The sequence below is a fragment of the Magnolia sinica genome, chromosome 11, assembly GCF_029962835.1.
Source record: "Magnolia sinica isolate HGM2019 chromosome 11, MsV1, whole genome shotgun sequence".
NCBI classification, from domain to species: domain Eukaryota; kingdom Viridiplantae; phylum Streptophyta; class Magnoliopsida; order Magnoliales; family Magnoliaceae; genus Magnolia; species Magnolia sinica.
Window position 1 is genome coordinate 8,556,058 of NC_080583.1, and position 24,266 is coordinate 8,580,323.

The window sequence follows — 24,266 nt, forward strand, 5'->3', positions numbered from 1 at the left end:
ATGGTCAGCTTAAGCAGAAAATAAAACAGTTTAAATATTTTAATAAGTGATATAAAATATTAGAAAATTATGGATTTGCACGATTGATATATATTCTCAAGCGTCAGTGATTTTAAGAATTCAATATCAATGAGATAATGAAAATCAAAGAAATATAACAGGTTGAGAATATCTCCTATTTAGGAAATTTGATTGATCTGGGGTAAGCCTATCTATCAATGTGGATCTCATATGATGGAAACATATGGATCTCACAAGAGGATAAAAAATAAAACCTAAATAATAGATAACATGCATACACCATTCTTCTCATCATTAAAACAATCAATCATCATAACTTAAAAGAATTATTAAACCCATGCGCTTCCCTTCTAGCTTGGGCTAGAAGGAACTTAGAAAAATATAATTAAAATAAGAAAAAAAATAAGAAGAAAGAAATAAATGCAAATAGAAAAGATCTAAAAAAAAAAACTTATAAAACTCTAATAAAATTAAAAACTCTTTAAAAACCTTAAATTTTGTTTTGGGATGTCTTAAATGATACTTAGGAATGCCCTATGAAGCCCTATTTATAAGTAGGGAACTCTAATTTTCATACAAAGTTGAAAAACCCTAAAAACTGCCTCAAATATACACAGTTTCTCAAAATAGACTTATAGCTGCACAGTTTGTTTAAAATAGATTTTCTGCTACGCAGTTTTTCAAAATAGACTTCGGAGCTTTAGAATACACTTTTTCAAGACGATTTCAGGATTCTTCATTTTAAATCTTCGATTCTCTTCATTCTTCACTTGGTTTTATTGGATCTTTGGCATGTGAATTCTTCAATCTTGGTCTCCTAAGATCCATCCCTTGCCTTGGTGATTCTTGAGAATCAAATTCATGCTTTTAGTACCCTTTTTCAATCTAAGCTCTTAAATTCACCTTGCAACACATACATGAGTAAAATAAAGCATTAAGCTGATTCATGTTCATAAAACCATGATATAAATGAAGAAAATTATGCAATATTTGAGTCTCAACAGCCATCCAACCTGTTGATAAGGCCACAAATACTTAGGCAAAGGCAATACACAATATCAGCCAACGGGATTGGGCTGCGAACCCAAAACCAACTATGTGGATGTAGATGTGATCCTGATGGTAGGGCCCACCTCTATGTGTGCATTGTATATCCAGACTATCCAAATGTTTTTCTAGCTTATTTTATGGCAAAATCCTGAAAATGAAGAAAACAAAAATTTCAGGTGGACCACACCACTAGAAACAGGGGTTGTTGATTGCCTACTTCTAATAGCTTATTAGGGTCCACCGTACTTACTTTTGATCATCTAACCTCTTGATAATTTCACACAGACTTGGATGAAAGGAAAAATTAAATATCAACTTGATTAAAACTTTTGTAGATGAGAAAAGGTTTTTAATGATCAATAATCACTGTTTCATGTTGTGCGGTCCACCTGAAATTTATATCTACCTCCTTTTTAGGTTCATTTCTCAAAATGATCTTTCAAAATGGTTGGATGGCGTAGATCAAACATGCACATCACGGTGGGCCCATAGATCCCATGACAGGACCTTCTGTCTCTAGTTTGGTCGTTGTGAGGTTAGTACGCCATCCCACGTTTGGAAACTTCCTGGGGGCCACCCTTATGTTTATCAGGGCCATCCAATCTCTTGATAAGGCCACACAATCAGCGATGACGGAAAGACACAAAATCAGCTTGATCTGAACTTCTATGGCCCCAACCTATTTTTACTGGTACGCGTTCCATCTCCAGCGTTTCATGTGGTGGGGTCTACCAGCCCTTTTTTTTGGCTCATGGCCTAAAATGAGATAAAAAATTGGATGGACGGTGTTGATCGCACACATACACAAAGGTGGGCCCGTGAAATCTTCCGCATGCCTTGCCCTGAAATGGAGTATAACTGTAAAAAAGAGAGGGTGTATGGGCAAAACTATTATTTAGCTAGACACACCAACGGCTCAAATTCGTCACTCGGGAATGGTAAAGGTGCAAGAGGAAGCTTTTTTACTGTATTTGTAAACTTAAGGCATTTTTCTTTAAATATTTTGAAAGCATGCTTTTATTTGGTAATAGCCTAAAAGGTAGGCAGTTATTCTTGAAAATCCCTATCTTTCTTATTGAATCTGACGTGGTATTTTATTTTATTTTTTTAAGTTTTATGTTTGTGATGTCCAGAACTTTTATTTTTGAGTTTGTTTTATTAATGTATTTAATTTTCATAAGCAAGCGCTTAAGACATGTTTGGATACATGGACATAAATTAAGGGAGTGTTTGATTTTCCAAATTATACTTATAAATAGTTTAAAATAAATAACTGTTACTTACCTATGTATTCTGGGTAGAAAACTCAAGGCTGATGTCTACCATGTTGGACGAAAACCACCACTAAAACTGAGAGAAAATGAAATGTGAAAAAATATTTGTGGGTCCCACCGTCATATATGTGCCTGATCCATGCCGTCCATTAGTTTTATTGGCTGATATTAGGGCACGAGCCCAAAAATATGGCAGATCCAAAGTGGAATCTAACCACCCCATAGAAAAAGGTGGAATCGAGCTCTTGCTGTTTGGTGACCATAGAAGTTTTGGATCACGCTGATATTTGTATATTCCCTTCATCTATGTTTATTAATCTCATCAACAGGTTGGATGACAAATACACTACGGACCTAGAAAGGTTTCATCTTTTAACAGTGGACATCTTTTACCTCATATTTCTTATTGTGTGGTCCACTTGGACATTGGATCTACCTTAATTTTGGGATCATACCCTAAAATGCACTGGTAAGACGGATGGACTGTGTGGATTAGACGCATACATGATGGTGGGTGCCACGGAACTTTCTAGCCTGCAATCTTCTCCATTTTATTCATGCAATCATGTCAACCAAGGTGTGATTAAGGATCTATTTCCCTTGAACCCATGTGTGTGAAAAGTTATAATTTGTTATTCACCGCTACTTATGGTGGTAAATAAAAAAATCAAACACCCCTGAATGAAAGGAAACATTGTTTCCCATGAAACTCACATTTTATTACAGTCATAGTTTTTTTTTTGTGAGAATTTGTGCCAAGCACCGTATCTTCCTTTCTTTGTTATTATTTTTCCATCTTCACTCTTAAAAAAGACATTTGCAATGATGAGTTAAGCTTAAATATGCCACCATCCATCTTAAATCGCCTCACATATGCACATTGGCCAATGTACCACATGAGCCATTGTTGATCTTCCGCTATGCATGCCTCACATGTGCCACTATGTCACATGTGCCACATGTTTCTTTTCTTGTACCCCACATCTCAACCGCCCCACATGTGCACCATCCATCTTCTCTTACCCCTCGCATGTGCTAATAAACCTAGATTTGTTGGTGACCCCTCTAATGTTGGGAGAAGTGATCCCTTCTCAACCACATGGACAAATGTGCACCCTTTGGACTTGGGATCAAGCTTAGGTTTTTTTTTTTTGTTACCTTGTTAGTATACTCACTGTCCGTTCACACTTCGCTGTTAGCCACCCCCTCTAAGGAATCAATACCAAGACCTCAGTGTTGAAACGAGGTATCTTTCACTCAGTCTACCACTTGAGCTATGGATCAGGGTGTGGATCAAGCTTAGTCTTATTCTTAGAATCAATACGGACATAAGAGATACAACCAAATATCTTTAAACGGGACAAGTTTACCTTTTTCTAGTTCATGTTGCCTCTAGCAATCCATCATCCAAAGCAACTGAGAGTCCTTTGTTAATCAAGTAAATTGTAGTATTACGACATCTGCCTGAAAAACTATTTAGGCAATCTAGTATGGATTATCATGCTCCTTACACGCTTTAGAACGATACTGTTCATGTGCTCAACTACACCATTCTGTTGTGGCATTCTCAGAGTCATTTTCTGTCTTAATGGTGTTGCATAAAAAAAATGTTCCCTTAAGTCCCATTGGCATGCGGCGATCACACCTATATCTAATTCTATGGGAAATGTCCTCATCGAACTCTCGATCCATTTGAACGAAGAGCCAAGAAGATTATTCCTCTTAAATTCATTTTATTGATACTAAACTATGTGCATCTCTTTTTGATTGATTTTTATAGGGTTTGGCAATGAGTCTACATGAAAATAAATTAGTTTTTCAAATTCACTTTATTGATCTAAAATTGTCTTTAAAAAAAATAAAATAAAATAAATTGGTAAGTTTATTTTTTTAGTTAAAAGGTTATTCACAGGTTTTTGTGGTCAAACTAATCTGAAATTAAGGATTGTTTTTCCAGATTACTTGGGTTGGATATGATGTGTGATCCTAGTTACATAAGAAATTCCCCCTCTTCTTCTATTCTTTTCTTTTTGTTTTTAACCAGATGAGTAATGCTAATATCTTTCTTTTCTATTTCAGAGATGAGAAACAACAAATGTTCAGAGGTTTTGCTGTCAGAATCTGATTATTGGATTTTTCTCCATCATGTCAGTCTTTGGATTGAACCATCCAAAGAGAGCAACAATTGCAGGACTTACATGTCTTAAATTATTGGGTGTTCTCAAAGCTTGCTAGAGATCAAACTACTGCATATACAGCAGAAATGGCTATCGAAACCTCTGCTGAAACTCCTCCCAAAGAATCCTGTCGGTTGTATGATGGTGTGGTATGGACTGCTTATAGATTCGATGGGTTGGGGAATTATTTTAAAAAGGGATGGGATCTCAGAGAAGATAGAGGGAATCATTTCTGTTGGTATCATGGAGAACTTCCCAATCGAAATCAGAAGCTTAGATCATTCAAGAAAATTTTTACTGAGAAGCTCTGTCCGCCTCTGAAACACCAAGACATTACAAGGATGGTTAGCAGCGGACCGTTTTGTGGCCATGTCGATGGGGCACTTTTTCTTCGGGTAAATTCATCAGGACCTTCTCTTAGCAATTTCAGACTTAGGCTTGCTGCTAGAATCACTGAAAATTCGGTGATTACAATGTCTTTAGGTCCAAATCTCAGATTGGGTTTCTCTCCTGAGAATCCCAATCTGGTTAGAAGTGATGAGATGGGGGTGGAACTAGATGAGATCGTTATTGAAAAGGGAGATCGTCCTGAGAATTCCAATCTGGTTAGAAATGAAGAGAAAGGGGTAGCAGCTAAGAACGGGATTGAAGAGGGAGATGTTGAAAGTCGGTTCGAAATGAATGAGGAGGAAGCTGATAATCTGGTGGTGAAAACTGTTGGAAATCTTCTTGTTCACATTGTAAATAGACACATGGATCATCTTCAGTGTATTGTTACAAACCTCGAGATTGATCTGGATACAATCGAAGAATGGATGGAATGGTTATGGGAAAACATCGAGGCCCGAAGAAAGATTGGTAATACCACTCAAGAACAAGTATAAACTGCCTCTTGAATTATATTTTATTTTTATTTTTTTGGAATGAGCTCATCCAAAACTCAGATGGTCCACAGGACAGGAACATTTTGAGAGGGAACGACTAGTATTATTGATTAGACACTGTGGCCCACCGTGTTGTGTGTGTAGAATCCATGCCGTTCAGACCCTTCACCCAGTCCACATGAAAGGCTGGGACAAAAATCAGCATGTTTTCTACTCAGGTGGCTGTTGTGTAATTCAAGGGTGAGATTTTCCGTCCATCTATTTTCACATATCATTTTAAGGAATAAGCCCAAAAATGAAGCAGATCCAACTTTCAGTGGGCCACACCAAATAGTGAGCTTAGGTTGCATTAATTGCAAGAGTCATCTCTAGTGTGGTCCACTTGATCATTGGATCTGCTTCATTTTTGGGCTCATATCTTAAAATGATCTAAGAAAATGGATGGATGGCATGGATAATCAGATACATCACGGTGGGACCCACAGGAGCTATGATTGGACAACCGGGTTTGCACACATTCCGCGCCTAGTAGACGAGTTGTAAAATATTTAACTATAGGGAATTTTACAAAATAATACATATACATCATAGGTAACTTTTTTAATTAAGTTTTCATTAAACTACCCCCACTAATTGAGTTGCTGTCAAACGGATTTCTTCAATTAGTTTTCTCTAATATCCATTAATTTGAAGATTGTATTTTTCTAAATGATGAAAATGCCGACCAATTCATGAGATTGTTAAATAAGAATTTATTATATAAAAAAATCTAATAAGGAAAAAAAAATAAAATCTAAACAGCCTATTGCATAGTAATAGGGATGTGGTTATTGGCCGATCTATGGGACCCACCAAGATGTGTCCACACAGGCTATCGATTTTTACAGATCATTGTAAGGCATGAGCTCAAAAAATGTGGCAAATCCAAATCTTAGGTAGACCATGTTATAAGAAAGTGATCGAATGACCACCATTAAAGACTTTATAGGACCCACCATAAAGATTAGGACAAACAGATTGGATGAAGGGAAATAACAAATATTAGCTTAGACCAAAACTTCTGTAGCCTGCAATAAGTTTTTAATCGTGAGCGATCATACCACTATTTCATGCAGTGTGGTCCACCTGAGAATTGGACCTGCTTCATTTTTGGCTCATGCTCTAAAATAACCTAGCAAAATAGAAAGAGAGTGTGAATTAAACACATACATTATAGTGGCCCCATAGAACATTCTATGCAATCCAGGTTAAAGGCACTGGTTTTGTGTCTTTACCAAACATGAATTACAGTGTCAGGAATTTTTTGTGGACGGTTTACCAAACAAGCATTCTGGCAATTATCAATACTTAAAATTCAGTACTTGAATTCAATTCAAACTCTTTTTACCAAGTTTACCAAACGCACCCATAGTCAGAAATGAGAGTAGATTAGGTGAGACCTGTGACTCACTCAAGACAATGTGACTCTTACCGTGGGGCCCACTTTGATGCATGTATTCTATATCCACGTTGTCCATCCATATTTCCATACCATTTTAGGACATTATGCTAAAATTAAAACAAATCAAATTATCAGGTGGACCATACTATAAGAAATGTTGGTGATTGCACGCCCTACTGTTAAAAACTTCCTTCTTAAAATCATTACCCTTTTCTCTTTACACTTACCCTTCTTCTTAAAATCATTAAAATTAGTTTGGTTATTTACACTTTAGCAAAGTAACAGTTTCAGCTCAATTGGACGGTGTGCATTTGGACGTTCAATCAAATGGGATTGCAATAATTCAATTCAAGTAGTTGGTTCTTTAAGTAGCTTTCTTTCTCTATTTCTCTAATATATGAGCTCTTTCCCCAGGTGGTGGTACTGTGAAGAGAGAGATGTGGGATGATAGAAGATTGGCCAAAATGCATTTGGATTTGCAGCGACTCCTTCAGGTAAATTTTTTTTTTTCGAGTCTATATAAATTTACTACGGAAGAAAGTCCCCTTGCGATGCCCTTACATGAACACAAACTGAACAAATGGAGCAAAGATACAACTCTGCATTTTAAAACAGTCATTGATATACAGATACCGGTATCCCCATCCACGTAGGGTAGGGATGGACGTGATAAGGTTGATCACCATCTTCCTCAAACGGATGATTAGTGAAAATCCATGGAGCTTCTCTCTGGATTCTTCACAAAGACTCCTCAAATCCATGAGGGAAAATAGTAAAATATAAATAAATTCTAATAAATTGGAAAATGGATTGATTGATGATAAAAACATATTTACAACCCTTTAAATAGAGACACCAAATCTAAGAATAAGTTTCATAATCAAACTCCAACTCAAACTCCCTAAAATTTGTGACTTCCAATAAATATAAACTTACTATTTGTAGACCATCATGATTTCTACTAGACATCTTGGTTTTCGGTTAAAAATAGTAAGTGTCAATTTGGCCTAACCATGTTATTCTCCTAATTTTTCTAAGCCCTTTTTCATGTTGAGCACAACTCCTAAAGCTCAAAGGATCAAGAGTTATGATCGAGCTAAAACTTACTATAAATAGTAAAAACGAAATTAAAATGGAGTTTCGACCATCCATATGATGGAATCTCGTAAATTCGGCACTGGCAACCCCACGTAGCAGGTTTGGGTGGTCAAAGTAGCTTCTCTTACCTCAAAATTATATATGGTACGTCAAATAACTCATTCCGGCTTGCGAGATACACCTGCTTTAGGGTCCAGACGGTCCTGATCACTTCTACCTCAAATTGGGCCTTCTCCGGTCCATCTTGAACATGAAAGTATCTGTGACCTGCTCTACATCACATCTAGTGGGTTCAGATAATGAAGAACCTAATACATTAAGGATACAAACTATACCTTGAAAAAGTAATAATCTAGTCCCGTACGTCTTGTGACCTTACAAGTACTCATGTAGCAGCTTGTATGAGCTGTGAATACTTTTCCCGGTTATTGGATCACTCAAATTCAGATCCAGGCCGTACATCTGTCTCATTATGATGATTTATGTCCATGTCGCAATCCAGGTAATCGCTCATGTGGAGCAGGTTTTCCCTCGCATCAAAGAAAAATGTACTCTAAAACGTTGGTGGGCTGCTGCCGACAATGTCTCTCTTGAGGAGGTTATCGGCAACCTCGGGAGGCTAAAAGAAAATGTGGGGTTTATTGGCAGTCGGGTCGCAGCAATTCAAGCAGGTTTTGACAGCAAGCAGGCTGCTCTTGATAGCAGGCAGGCTGCGCAGATCAACCAAAAGCTTTACTATTTATCCATTCTTTCAGTGATGCTTCTACCGTTATCTTTCATCACAGGAAGTAGGCTGTTTTTCTCTCTTACTTATTTATTTTATTTTTATAGGAGAAAAAGAATGCAAATTTCCCTAATGTGATGATTTTCTCATTTTGAGAAAACAAGAAAAGGGGGAAATTGGTTTTCTTTTCTTATTTTTTTTCTCAGTATTTGTGTAAAACCATTTAAAAAAAGAACCATTTAAAATATAGATTTAGGATTTTGACGTAATAGCCTTTGGTATTGCCAAAAGCCTAAAAAATACAACCTCTTAAATATGTTCCTTGGTTGGCCTTTTGATCACATTTTGGAGAATTGGTAGATAAAAATGATTTTGCATTGGAATTTAGTGTCTATATGGAACTTATTTTTCTTCTTCTTCATTTGATGTTTTCCTAAGGCTTATTCTTCCTTTTCAGACATGTCTTCTAGGGACCCACTTTCACCCCTTCCGAATATATTTTTTGGCATACGTTCACTATCATTAACTTCTTCAGTTTATGGGCATCGTCAAAAAATTCTAAGGCCCTAAAAAAAGTGTTGATTTTGCTCCGACGACCACATTTCTTAGAGATAAAAGCCGTGGAAGATATTTTAAATGAATTTTTTATTTTATTTTTTGTAGAATTACATTTTCTTAGAGATTGAAGCTACTTTTGATTGTGGATAAAGAGGGATGGTTGTGGTTGTTCTCATGGGGAGAAGTGATTATTGGGAGGAATTTGAGGTAGAGAATGATGGTTTTGGTTGTCATGTGAAAGACAATGAAGAAAATAGAATTTGAATTTTATATTGTATTACCTTGGTTGAAGTGGTTGTCATATGTTAAGGGTATGGGTTGTCATATATTAAGAATTTGAGTCTTGATTGTTATGTATTAATGGTATAAGTTATCATATATTAAGGGTTTGGGTCGTGGTTGTCATATGTTAAGGGCTTGGGTCATGGTTGTCATGTGTTGAAGGTCTAGGTTGTCCTGTGTTATGGGTCGAAGTTGTCATGTGTTAAGGGTCGAGGTTGACACACAATAACCTATATGCTTAACACAATCCACATCATGTCCCATCACATGGGCGTGAATTTCTAGCAAATGCCTTTTACAGGAAGTTACTCACATAAGAAGCTATGTTGGGCCATGATGTTTGTAAGAAATCCACTCCATTCATTCAAAACGTGAGACAAAAAATTAGATACTTTCGAAACTCAAGTGGGCCATACGATGGGAAACAATGGAAAGGGATTGCATACCATTCAAACGTTTCTAGGCTCAACCATGATGTTTTTATGCAATCCAAACCATTCATAAAATGACTCAAATGTTCGCAAGGTCTTTATCCCTGGGATAATTTTATTTTTTTAAAACAAAAATATTAGCACGATCCAAAGCTTCTACAGCCCTACGAATGTTTCAACCATGGCATATAATATCCATTGTTTTATGTTGTGTGGCCCACTTGAGCTTTGGATCTACTTCATTTTTGGGCTCGTGCCATAAAATGATTTAGCAAAACGTGTGAACGGGGTGGGTTTCTCACAAACACCATAGTGAACCCCGTAAAGTTTACCTAGCACGTGCAATCCACTTCCCTCCCGCTTCAATGCCATGACCGGAGCAACGCTCTATGCATGGGGCAGTTTCAGGGGTAAATTCATCCAATTTTATTTATTTTTCGAAATGGTGTTAGGGGGCTAGCTAGGGCATTTGTTTAAGCTTACCAAATTTTAGGGCGTTTGGCAATACCATGATGCTAGTACGGTCAAAATTTCTATAGATTTACATGATCATGAGAAAGATCTCATTGTTAAACTCTTGAACTTTTAACATTTTCATAGAAAACAACACTAGCCGCTGAACAATGAAATTAGTGTTGAGTTTTACTTTTCTCTATTTTCTGGGCCTGTTTGGGATGTGGCCATGTGGGATTAGGTGATATGGAATTGCATTTGGTCCCATGCAAATTCCATAGTACTGCATTTGGAAATTAATAACAGGGAAGGATTGGATTAATTCAAATATCATGTGATCCAGTTCCAACAGTATATACTGCAGTATCATGTTCCACCAAATGTGAGTTTCACTTAATACGATGCTTTTCTTATAGTAAGAATTTAATCCCAAATGTGGGATTGGACAATCAAATACCATGGTATTTCCAGACATGCAAGCATTGTACAATAATAGTGTTAATTCCATCTAATGCAATTCCATACCATTTAATCCCATGTCCCCAAACAGTCAAAAGGTAATTTCATTTCCACATTTTGGGTTCTCTCTATCCAAACAGGTTTCTCTACTTGTCCTTAAAAAGAAAAGGGATCCTATACCTTCAGGAATTCTTATTTGTTAGTGCCCATCTACTCCAACACCAAACAAAAGCATCCCTGCATGTTCCGACATGGCATGTCACCAAAGGATTCGGATCTCGGGAATTCTGTAAGCGGGTTCACCGAGTTTGGGGCGCTGTGAAATATCTGGACGTTTCATCGGGTGGGCCCATCATGAATGTCTCATGGCACAGTAATCAAGTGGCCCACTCATCTGGTAGGCCATGTATATATATAGCTTGAGTAGGACCGTCGGCTATTGTCTTTGTAACCGTCCTTAAAAAAAAAATAAAAAAAATAAAAAAAAAATACACTTGGGTCTTCCTGATGAACAGCTTGGATCTCTGCAAGTATGCAATGTCAGCATGTTGGGTTGCTGGTGTTTGTTGTTTGCGGACAGAGTCATGCAAGTAAGCATTTTTCTTTCTGGTCTTGCAGTATTCGGATTGAGCGTCGGAGGCATTCCCTGGACAGACCACAAGGATGGGTTCCGCAATGTCTTATTGCTATGTGTTGTAATGACGGTGGTTCTATTGGCTTGTTGTATGTTGCTCCCAGTTCTTTACAGACGCATTAAAGAATGCTTCTGCAATTAGGTATGTTGTTCTGTATGATATATTGGAAAAGGCACTTCGATGCATGAACTGGATGATTGGATTCTAGATCTTGTGGATTGTACCTCAGTGCACTAGCTGGATAAATGGATCTTGTGTTTTATTTTTGTTTCCCTTTTATTATCTATAAATTCTGTGTGTGTAAAATCTGGATGATTGATATGCAGCAGACATCTTATTTCCAACTTTATTACGGTATCGGAGCAACATTTTGATATGGGCCACTGCCCTATTTTTCACAAACGTTTTTCATTCTCTCCTTGTTGCCGCCTGTTTTATGTTTTTCAACATCCTCACGCAGCAGCAGCAGGAGAAGAGTTCTTTCTCTCCTTGGCAAATCTATAATAATAATAATAATAATAATAATAATAATAAACCCTTAAATATGTAAACTCAATAGCCTGTAAATGACAGGTTTGATGTCATCGAGAAGGCTTTGATGTCATTGAAGTCAACTCAATATCATTGAGTATTTTCAGATTTTCTCCAATTAGTCACTAATTGAGTGATACCTTTATGCCATCGAAACTAGGTCAATGCAATTGAAGATATCCGGAATTCCATGTTTTGCCTCTGGACAGTTTGGTGTTATTTCCAATGACATTGAAGTAGCTTCGATGCCATTAGAGGTTAAGTGTCGATGCCATCGAAGAGTGTTCTTGTCATAATCTATTGTCGCGGTTGCTAACATCACCGCCTTCTCTACCTCTCCATCGACAACCATTCCTACAAACACCCAAGAGAAGACCAACACAAATCAAAGGTCCTGACGCCCAGTCACCTATTGTTATAACCTTGTCCAAATTAACACATGCTTAATGCTGTATGTGCTCCTCATATCCGTTTTGCACCAAATGATCTGCACAGATTTGAACCGTCACATAGTTCTAAGCCATCAACATTTGGAGCATTTCCTTCATCACACGGTTCTCTCTGTATACACTGCAAGCGCAACTTTTCTTAAACCATCTCCAATGATGTAGCTCTGCACCTCATTTCATTTATTCTTTTAGCTAACAAATAATGCATTAATTTGATAGCCACGAAATACAATGATGAGCATAAATTTTCTATAGCAGAATAATATCATTCAGCATCGAGAAGCATCCAATTCAAATAATAGATTGCACGCTCTTTCCGGTCGTCGTCAACTTAGGCTAGGAGAGCTCCGATCGAATTTGTTGATGCTGCAATATACAGTTTGAACAATCGACCTTCGACTTACGGCATTAACACTTGTGGCTTCATCAAATATTCCTTGATATTCTCTAAAGTCTGTAGATATGCTCTACCTCCCATTTAAATTCGAGCCCCTACTTCAATTTTACCAACGGAGAAAATACATTAGTCTTCCCAGCACAATTAGATATGAATATCCATATGAAATTAACTTGATCAAGAAATCTCTGCAGTTCTAGTTTATTCCCTAGTGGATAAGCATTTATAATTACTCAAGTCTTGTTTTGATCCACCTTGATTCCTCGCTAATGTATCAAAAATCCCAAGAAATTACCGGTCAAGACTCCAAAAGCATACTTAAGTGGAGTCTCATTCGCTCGAATAATTGGTCGACTTTAACACTACACCACCGACGTAAACATCCATAAATTGGTCGATCATATCATGGAATATGACCTTCATCGTTGTAAGACCCGTATCCTATATTCTACCGTTCCGTAGGCTTCCGCGGTCCTTCCTATCGAAATCCGGCGACCCGCGATCTGTTATCGGTATTTGTGTGTGACCCTAAGTCATATCCCGTACATTTGAGTAGGCTTAATCTAAGACTTGTACCCTTACGACTACACCGTCGCCGCGGTTCCGATGTTGCGTCTCGTGCACCAAGGCGATACCTGGGCCAAGAGATGTGGGCCCGCGTTCAGTTTGAGGAAAAATGCCGCACGTTACAATCTCTAAAAAATTCATCACATCAATCACTTCACTTGTTAAAGTACACCCATAATCTATCCCATCCCCAAGTACAAAAGCAACCATTAAAAGTCAACTCTATCCCTTACTCAAGTACACCCATCCATCACTCTCTCCCATTACTCCTCTCCCATCATCTCTCTCTCATTCTCTCTCATTTTTTTCATCCCAAGCAACCCATGTCCAAGCTCCCCATGAGAGAGCTAGTGTGGTCCACCTTCCTACCTCCCATCTCCACCATTCAAAGTCCATCTCAACCATCGAAATCGTTTCCTTGGAACTCTAGAGACTATAGGCGAAAGAAGGAAGAGAAGATCAAATGTGGGTGCCTCTTTCTTTCTCTCTCTCTCTCATTCCTTTATTTTGTGGCCCACTCAATGAGTTATGTGATGTCCAACCGTCCATCAAATAGACCCCATGGCCGTCCAAGCCATGTGGGCCCTACCTTCTGGGTGATGGGTAAACACAGATATCAAATTGATCTTAATCAAGTGGGCCATGTTTGCATGGGACCCACCTAGATGAATTGGTGCACGCAAACCGTCCAACGTCCTTGGACGCTGGGCGTGTTTCCAGTGAAGTGTGAACTGACATTGGGGTGTACTAACAAGTTAAGCTTGGAGTGGGCCGCTCCTACAAGCCCCACCTTGATGTATGTACTTAATCCAAGCCGTTCATCCTTTTCCTCAGATTATTTTAGGCGTTGAGCCGAAAAATGAGCTCAATCTGACTTCCTGGCGGGCCATAGCATAGAGAATAGTATTTTTTACCATTGAAATACACCATGATGTTTTTGTACACCAAAACCTATCGAATATTGGGCTTGATGGGTTTGTATTGAGTCATAGAATCCAATGGGTGGAGTGGATCCACCTGATGCGGGCCCCACCTAAGAAAAACCTCAGAAAAATAAGTTTTCTATATATATATATATATATATATATATATATATATATATATATATATATAAATAATATATATAGGCAGCAGCGCTTGCTGTTGCTGCGTCAGCAGCGCAGGATGCTACTACGCCGTGGACGAAGGAGGCAGGGACCGTGGGTCCCAGCCGTGGGCCCCACTATGATGTGTTCTGTACATCAACACCGTGCATTTGATGGGTGCCCTCCATATATGGGGTGCCCCCAAATATCAACTGCATACAACACTCAGGTGGCCCACACGGCAGGAAACATTGGTGTTGAATGTCTACCATTGAAACCATTTGTTGGGCCATAGAAGTTTTGGATCTCTATGAAATTTATTTTTCCTCTGTACTCAGGTCCTTGTGTGACCTTATTAACAGATTGGATGGAAGATAAACATTATGGTGGGCCCCAAGTGGGACCCACCTTGATCCATGTGCCATGCCAAGGGCCCCACCATCCAGAGGAATCTGGACGGTGCTAAGGGACCACCGTCATGTATTTGTTCACACCGTCTGTCTGGACGGTGTGCTGTGGGCCACTATGATGTATGTGGTGTATTCACGCCGTCCATCCACTGATGGAGTGGGCCCATCCCACACGTGTGACACGTGTGGGTAGGTGGGACCCACCTTGATTTATGCATTGTATAACCAAATCGTCTGTCCCTGAACGGTGTACCATGGAGTACACGCTGACGTATGTGATTTCAGCCATGCCATTCACCCTGCTTGCTGGACAGGTATGGTCCACCATGATGTATTTGTTATATCTCCACTCCGTCCTTGTCCAGGCCGTGGACCCCACGCTTATGTATGTGCTACACACCGTCCATCAATGAGGACCCCACCTTGGTGTACGTGCCTTACACCCAAACCGTCCATTCAACCAAGCTCCTTGACAGTAGCTTTATATATATATATATATATATATATATATATATATATAGAAAATATAATAATAATAATAATAAATATATGTATATAAAATTATATATATATATAATATATCGTAATATATAGGTATGTGGTGGGCCCCATGTGAGACCCACCTGCTGGACGAACTGGTTGGGATCCCTACACCAGCTATGTAGCTGTGCAATGACGTCACCAAATTCCGTGGGACCCACCTTAATAGTATGTGTTTCATCTGCATCGTCCATCTGGACGGTGCCGTGTATTGCCCCACCATGATGCAGTGTTGGACCTGCACCGTCTGTGCAGTGGCCCACCTTAATGCTTGTGTCTATCAGGCCGGCTATCTGTTGAAAACCTGCCGCGATGTATGTTTTGTATTCCATACCGTCCAGTCCGCTGGAGGTGCGGCCCACTCGATATATGTGTTGTATATGAGGCCCATGTAATGCGACCCACTTAATGCTTATATGGCCCATGTGGTGTACTTTAGGGCCCATGAGCAGGGCCCACCTGTTATGTATCTATGGCCTTTGTCGGGGCCCGATATGATGTTTTTTTTATGGCCCACTTTGATGTATCTTGTGGCCCATTCGAGAGGCCCACTTTGATATACTTGTGGCCCATCAGTGTGGCTTATTGATGTAGCACACTTGATGTGTATGAAACCCATTAGTGCGGCCCATTGATGCAGCCCACATGATGTATATTTGAGGCCTTTGTGATAGGGCCCACCTGCCTTGTATTTAAGGCCCATATGATGGGGCCCACCTGCTTGAATCTGAGGCCTATGGGCAAGGCCCATCGTGATATATTCGTGGCCTATGAGCAAGGCCCATTGTGATATGTATTAGGCCTATGACGTGTGGTCCTTTTGATGTATTCAAGGCCCAAATATGTAGCCCATTTGATGTATATAAAACCCATGTGTAGGGCCCACATGTTATGTATTTGAGGCCCATGAGTAGGGCCCACTTGTTGTGTATATGAGGCCCATTGACGCAGTCTGCTTAATGTATATGAGGCCCATTGTGATGCACATGAAGTCCATAAGTGAGGCCCATAATGATGTGTATTAGGCCCTTGCGTGAGACTATGGGCCCACTATACGTTTGGCCCTATGTAGGCTACTCCTTGGGAGCAATGATGGTTAAATGTCCACATTGATGAGCGATGATAGGTGAATGTCCACATTGTGACCTTCTCTTAAGCCTTATTAGGCCCATTCTCACCGATTGTCGAGGCCGAGTCCAGTTGATGAAGCCAATTCCATATGTCGAGGCTGATTCCGATCGTCGATTCCGATTGATGTGATGAATTTGCCGATTCTGATTATCGATCAATTCTGATTATCGTGGCCGATTTTCGATTCCGATTTTCGATCGATTTCGATTGTCGAGGCCAAGTATCGAGGCCAATTCCGATTAGTCGAGGCTGATTGTATAGGCCAATTCCGATGCTGATTTCGATTGTCGAGGGCAATTTCAATTGTCGAGGCCGATTGTTGAGTCCTATATGATGAATATGCGGCCCGTATTTGAGGCTCATTGTGATGTGTATTCAGCCCGTGTTTAAGGTCTAATGTGATAAATATGAGGTCTATGTGATGAGGCCCATTGTGATGCATTTGAGAGCCAGGCGATGGAGTCAATTGTGATGTATATTAAGCCCATATGAGAGGCCTATCGTAATATGTATTAAGCTCTTAAGTAAGGCCCATGGTGTTGTATATTAGGCCCTTGTGCAAGGTCATGGGTCCACTATATGTTAAGTTTTATGTGGTCATTCCTTGAGAGTAATGTTGGTTAAATGTCCACATTGTTGAGGTCGATTGTCGATTGCTGATTATTGATGCTGATTATGAATATGTGATAGCATAGCATCATGATACATGCTCACACGCAGCTTATGCATATTTATTTTGAGATGTGGTTAACCATTGCATATGTTATTGGGCATGTTATTATGAGACTTTTTGATAGGTAGAGATTGTCTCACATGAGCATACGGTATTTGCAAGATTGATGCATGACTGGATTGTATGATTCATGCATCTTGCATTGAGTGTTGTGATTACTGTACGCCTTAGCGACATCAGGGCCATAGCCTCCACAGGCATATCGTGGATGGCCAAATGGGACACCGAAAATTTGTTACTAGCATCGGGCTGTCATAGATGGTCCTAGGTGAAAATTTTTAAACCCTCTTGGTACCAGAGGACGCCCCAACATCGAGACCGAGTGGATATATATGAGCGCATGAGGGCCGTATACCAGTAGGCCGCGTCTCCCACTATGTCATGGTCGGTTGGGAGGGGGTGTGACCTTACCTGCCTGAGTGAGGGGGTAATGTCTAGGTTGAGTTTGACCAGCTTGAGGAATGGGTCTACTATCTACGAGCCAAGCCCGATATTGGCAGGCGAATAGTGAGGTCTCTTTCACTTACCCAGTTGTGCGTTTGGATAGGGACGGCAAGCTGGTGTAGAGTGTAATAGACCCCGGTGATGATCCCAAAGAGGAACCATACTGATATGTGGACTTATTGAGCAGGAGTTGCATACTCATTCATTCATTCATTCACTATCCACTTGGGCTAGTAGTGCGCAACTATTTGTTACATATACCTTTGCAATGGCCAGGATTTCGGTTGGGGTGCACGACTAACCTGAGATCAGGAGTTTACCACATCGGGTCTGACTATCCAAATGTAGGTATGAGACTGGTTTGGATAGAAGTCATTTGTGATGGACCCCATAGCCTGCGACACTACGTATTATCATCCCGACTTCACACTCTAGCATGGGCATTCCATTCGCACCGCATATTGCATTACTTCCGTGGTATATGGCACTTTGGGTTACTGCATTTCTGCATTTATATGGTCTAGATACTGCTGACGCTATTCGTGAACTCATCAGGAATTGCATATTACATCGCATCCTCGGCATCTGATATTTGGCTCTTTATGACTCCTCATTTGCATAGCTGTCCTATATTGCGTATTCTGATATTGGTTGACTCATGGACTTGTCCGTATTTCTGCTTACTCTGTTGTCGTATGATTTATAATCTTATCAGTATTTCTGCTTACTCTAATAATTCATGATTTTGTCAGTTTTTCTGCTTATTCTGATATTTTATGATTTATGGATTACCAGTATTTCCAGTACTGTATGATGATGGCATTGTATTAAATACTTGGCACTTACCTTGTGCACACACTTACACCACCCTCTAAGCTTTCTATAAGCTTATGCACGATAGATGCGTGCAAGTGATGTTAGGTTGCAGCAATGTTGAGCTTGGAGTGTGCAGCGGTCTTCTGGAGCTCGATTTATGTATTTTTCTTTCAGCATTGTACTCAAATGATTATATTAGTGGATATGTGTTGTTGATGTTGCCTTTGTGAATTGGGTAATCTTGTGGTTATGCTTATTACGAATTAAATGTACATTAGAAAAGGAAAAAAAAACCTCCTTATAGGATCTCAGGATCAGAATCTGGCGTATGGACGCTAAAAGCCAAGAATGGGGTACTACGGAGGCTGTCAGCACCAGATTCGACGATCAGGATTCCTGTGAATCCGATTTCTGGGTTTGGGGCGTGACAATCGTCCTTTGGTGTGTGGCCCCTGCATTCTTACGTTCAAAGGGCATTACCACCCAATGGTAAATCCCTAGGGGGCCTAGGCACCTAAATGCTATTTTTGGCACATCATTCAATGTTATATAAATTTGATTATACTCGGAATGACCATCCATGAAGGACACAACTCGATGTCCATCAGCCCTATCAATCAGTTGATCAGCCATTGGCATAGGGTATTCATCCTTTAGCGTTGCTAAATTAAATTTTCGGAAGTTGATGCAAACCCATAACTTATCATTCTTTTTTATGACTATGACTACATTCGAGATCCACTCGACATATTTAATGGGCCCGATAAAACCAGCCTTCAATTGCCATTCTATTTCTTGTTTTATTTTCTGTGTTACTTCTGCTGTCATCTGCCTGGGCAATTGTTTATGTGGTCAATATCCTTCTTTTATAGGTAACATATGCTCGACTAAGACCCAGTCGAGTCCTGACATCTCATGGTAATCTCATGAAAAATAATCGGCGAACTCCTTGAATAAATGGGTGAATTCTTCTTGTCTATCTTGGAACCTGAGTAGTCCACTGACAAACGTAGGCTCTGAGTGTTGCTCGGTCCCTTGGTTCACCTCTACTAAGGGGTTCTAAACTTGGGCTTGGGAATCTTCCAACTTATTGGGGGCTTTCCTAAGTCTCATATCTTCTTCTACGCCTTTACCAATAGTGCCTCTAAGTTCGAGTCATTGCTTCTGGCCCCGCTGAAAATTTAGGACACGTGACCCGTTTCTAGACTCTTTTCTGGGTTGACGGAGTTTTAACCATCCTTTGACTTGACTCTTTGTCGTGGGAATAGCAATCAAGGGGTGAAGGCATCCTCTATGGCCAATGTTGACTGCTTCCTTCAGGCTTCCTTGGAGCCATGTGTCAGCTTTGCGTCCTTAACAGAGGAGCGTCTCCTCACCCCAGAATAGTCCTTTTGGTACACTAGTCACATAATTGTGAGCCTCGACCGTCTTGTCAAAACATATTCAACCACATGGCAGTTGAGTGGGGAGGTTGACGTCACCCTTACCTTGGTCATTGTAGTGCACATTCACAATCATTTGGACCAATATCAACCCTCAGTCGCAATCAATTAGCCCTTCTTAGATTTGTAATAACCATATTGACCTCAAGATTACACAAGAATGGATCGGTATCGATCAACATTGCTTCCTCACTCTTCTCGAGAAAGTTTAGTAACCCACGGTCGATGTTATCCTGGACCATGTTCATGAATATAACACATTTGTTAGTTGAATAGGAATGGGTTCCATGCCATTTACAATATTCGATTCTCTACAATTTGTCGGCCAAGGGTATTTTATGGTTTATAGGAATCTTGATAAATTTTTTAGATAACAGAATTTTGAATATCTCATCAGCCCTTGTGATATCAAAAGTGTATACTTTTTGGGCCTTTTGGGTGGTCGAAGCTGTCGATTCCTCCTTGCCCAACGCCGAGCATATGAGTGGCTTTTTAGCCTCTACTTCGGCAATTATGACCTCATAATTTGGGTCATGATAATATGTCCTAATTGATGAGTTCTTTTGCCTAGCACACTCCTGAAGAAGCTCTTCATACCTGGAGACCTTCCTAATTAGGTCATATAGGTCCATGAACTCCATTCCAATGAATTTCTTACGAAGTTTGTATTCAAGCAATCTTATGCAAGCTCTACAAATTCGGCTTCGATTATAACAACCTAAACACCATCTTTTTGCTCTCTTAAACTGGGTGATATAGCTCTTGCAGGTTTCTCCTAGTAGTTGTTGGAAATGGGTGAGATCAACCATGGTCATTTCCCCATTCTTAAAGAAAAACTTATGAGCATGGAAATTTTCTTCTATTTCTTGTTGTAACACCTCACTTCCCTACCCATTATATTGTATATTAGGTCAACTTTAAGCGCTGCATAAATTTAATGAGATCATACTAGTAATTGTAATTTGAATTCCTGAATACATGTCTTTAGTTAGGAGCAACGCTTCTCACAATTTTCAGTGCTTAGAATTGATTAAAGGTGAAGTGATAGAATTTTGGGTAAGTTTTCAAAGACTGGGTATGTGGGGACTAAATTTGAGGATCATGAGAAATGTAGCAATTTCAAACTCGATTTTCATGTAGAAGCTTTGGTCCTGGAATTTTCAAGTAGTGCACGAGGTGATCAGAGTGTATAACAAAAGCGTGACGATCATTTAGGTGTATTTCATGTAAATTTCGAGTACTCTTATTGTACAAGTAGGAAGATTTCATAATATTCCCAAGTGTCTAGAATAATCAGGACCACGAACTGATGAAATCATGTTTAAACAAAATGTACGCGGTTTGATCCAAATTTTAAATCCTAACAAACCCCAATGATCTCAATGCCCTGATCAAGCAGAAGATCTAGATTTATCATGATTAGGAAATGATACCAATGAATCCACTATTCTGCGCAGGCGGAGGATTAGCGTTTCAAGCTCAAACCTCCTACAATCGTCCATTCATGTTAGCATAAACACTAAAAAATAGAAATTTGTATTGAACTTTACTGGGAACTATGTAACACCCTGAAAATCGGGGGTCGCGCATATGCTCAACTCCCGAGTTCCCGAGAGCCACTTTTAACCGATTTCGTTAATGCGTTTATTTAGTTTTAGTTGCGCAGCTTGGAAGTTCTTGGAGCATGAAACATAACCACACTAATCTGCTGAAATGAGCGAAAAACATTCATACATTCATATACAAGTCCAAAAATACAAAAGGGGCGCATGACGCTACCCAATCAATATCTCAAAAGAATAGCAAGCCTAAAAGAATAGAACTGAGCTCCCCCACCTAGTGACCCAGCTCTGCCAATCAAGCTGGCGGAGAACCCTCCATCAGCTAGAAGTATGATAGCTCGTCCTCCTCATCCAGGCACACCTCGCCAGGCTCCTCCAATCCCGAGTCACCTGCATCTAAGAATGGGTCTGGTTGGTGTTTTAAAACACCGTCCCAGAGTGGGAGTGAGTGATCAACTCAGTGAGTACTATTAGTCTCAAGTTATCACAGGCATCAATTATAATATGGTCTTAATGAAAAGCAGACAATCATATACGTCTAAGTAATCCTGTTAATGCGCATGTATGCAGCATGACATGATGCATGCCCTCACCACAACGCTCCCTCGTGCGACACCATCTAACGATCGCCAATGCCAACACTCCCTCAGTGCGACCTCGACTGCTGAGTCGCCACCCTAACTAGTGCGATGCAATGCGATTGTGTTAGCCGAGTTATTAGTTAGGTCCTTTCATCCAATAGATTGGGGATTCTGGTCCACCCCACGTATCAACGCCCTAAGCTGGTTGTGAGGCCAAGACCCCCCAATGCCTGAAGCCGAGGCCCCGCGGTCCGTGATCCCGTCGGGTTCCTCATCCCCGACTTCAAGCACATGAGGAGTGCCAAGAGAAAGGGATCGCTCGCGGTCACTACGAGGAGGTGCGGTACCCCAGCGTAGGCCGACAGCTCGGACACAGTGTCCCATTCCACCATGCCCGGCTCACGAGGCTGTGGACCAATTTCAAGTAGGTTATTGATGAGCTACAACGGTTGTAGGGTGTCCCAGGTTTCATACAAGTGTGAGCAAACATGGTTAACAATCAAGGTTGGTCAAATAGTAGGCTAGACCGCACGAGGCCAGGCAAGTGCATGGCGGAACGACATCGGGTGCAAGCGACCCATGTAGTTTAACTACTGTCGCCCACGAGCACTCGCCCAAATCCATGGGTTTAGCCTCAAGACGGTGCTACCAACGGGACCGCCTTAACTCTCCTTGTTTTCTTGACCAACCCTAGGGTTTGGATGGTGGTCCACAATATGTCAACGGACAGGGTTATCAACTAGCAAAATCATCATCATATTCTTACACCTCAACATATAATTCAGATTCTTCTAATAAGCAAGCTAACATAATTTGTGAGCAATGGTGCATGTGTGTTGTGTGTGTTGGTGAGAAAGTTGCTCACTTCCTACAACTCATGGAAACAAATTACACAGGAATTAATAAGGCACGCATACTATAGGGCATCAACATATGAGCAAATCCAACAAGACATCAACAAGTGATCATCAAATTGCACCAAGTCATGTAAGAAGCAAGAACAACATCATGTGAGGAAATCAAATAAAACATACAATTCCATACCACTCTAAATGGACATAAATTCTTAGGTATTTTCTATATCCTTTAAATGCATCAACCAAACAATCAAAATCATTAAACTCATATTAAAATTGGTGCTAGGCCACCTAGGAGTAATAGTCTGCACATATGGTTCGTTGGAGATTCGAAAAACGCCCTAGGAAAGAGGGCTTTCGGGTCGATCGGCCGGAATCCCTAAACCAAGCCCTTGCATGTTAGAATTCCAAACCAAACCCACCTTCCTACATAGATTTCATGAAGAATGGGTGAAAACCTTACCTAGGCAACCCACGGTCGGTTGTAGAAGTCAAGGAGGAGAGTTTCTCCTTGTAAGAGAGGCAAAGAGTTGGAAGGGTTGGCTCACTTGGGGCCCCACTTTGATCTAGGGTCCACCTCGGATCTCCTCCTTCTCTCTTTCTCCTCTTTACTCTCCTTCAATCTCTTTCTCTCTTGGTGGTTGTAGCAAATGAGAGAGAGAGTTATGAGAGATAGGGTTTACTCCCTAGACTTGGGCCCTTTGGCCTTAAGTTCCCTCAAATTCCTAAAATAGCAACTAGGACTCATTTTTAGAGTTAGAGTGGCCCTAACACTCCTTTGGCCACCAAATTCGGTAGGTAGGAGCCCTATGGCCCGATTAGGGCCCGTGTAATATTTGGGAACAAACGGATGGACGATTGTGGGGTTTGAGTCAATGGTTCTGATCTTTAAACGGCCTTGTGGGGTCCATTCTGGTGATTGGAGTGGTTCTGATAGCCCCATGGCTATGAAATTCTCATAATAGATGCTTCATGGCCCGATGAAGGGCCATGCAAAATTTGGAGACGATCGGACCTGAGGTTTGGTCGTACGGGTCCGATTTATGATCGACGGTCACCGTTCCACGATCGGGTCCCAGAGTTGGTGAACGGGTGTAGAAAAATCCATTAGACCTCTACTATAAATATGGAGGAGATCCGATGGTTGGATAGCTTGGTATCTCGGCTTCATTTGCAAGTGCCGGATTTTTGGTCCTGGCATTAGTGGGGTGCATTTAGTCAGTGCCAGATCCCA

The 24,266-nt window shown here is 40.3% G+C and overlaps 1 protein-coding gene across 2 annotated transcripts in view; it reads left to right on the forward strand.

Moving 5' to 3' along the window:
• The first annotated feature begins 4,291 nt into the window (after positions 1 to 4,291).
• LOC131218749 (uncharacterized) overlaps positions 4,292 to 24,266 on the forward strand; it is a 52,111-nt gene continuing 32,136 nt past the window's right edge. The window contains exons 1-4 of one of the 2 annotated variants that reach the window (XM_058213516.1): positions 4,292 to 5,380; positions 7,262 to 7,341; positions 8,448 to 8,733; positions 11,471 to 11,961. In XM_058213516.1, the coding sequence (XP_058069499.1) occupies positions 4,609 to 5,380; positions 7,262 to 7,341; positions 8,448 to 8,733; positions 11,471 to 11,628 (1,296 nt within the window). In that variant the 5' untranslated portion in view covers positions 4,292 to 4,608 and the 3' untranslated portion in view covers positions 11,629 to 11,961. Of the gene's footprint in view, positions 5,381 to 7,261; positions 7,342 to 8,447; positions 8,734 to 11,470; positions 11,962 to 24,266 lie in introns of those variants that run through there. The other variant, XM_058213515.1, reaches the window with a different exon arrangement.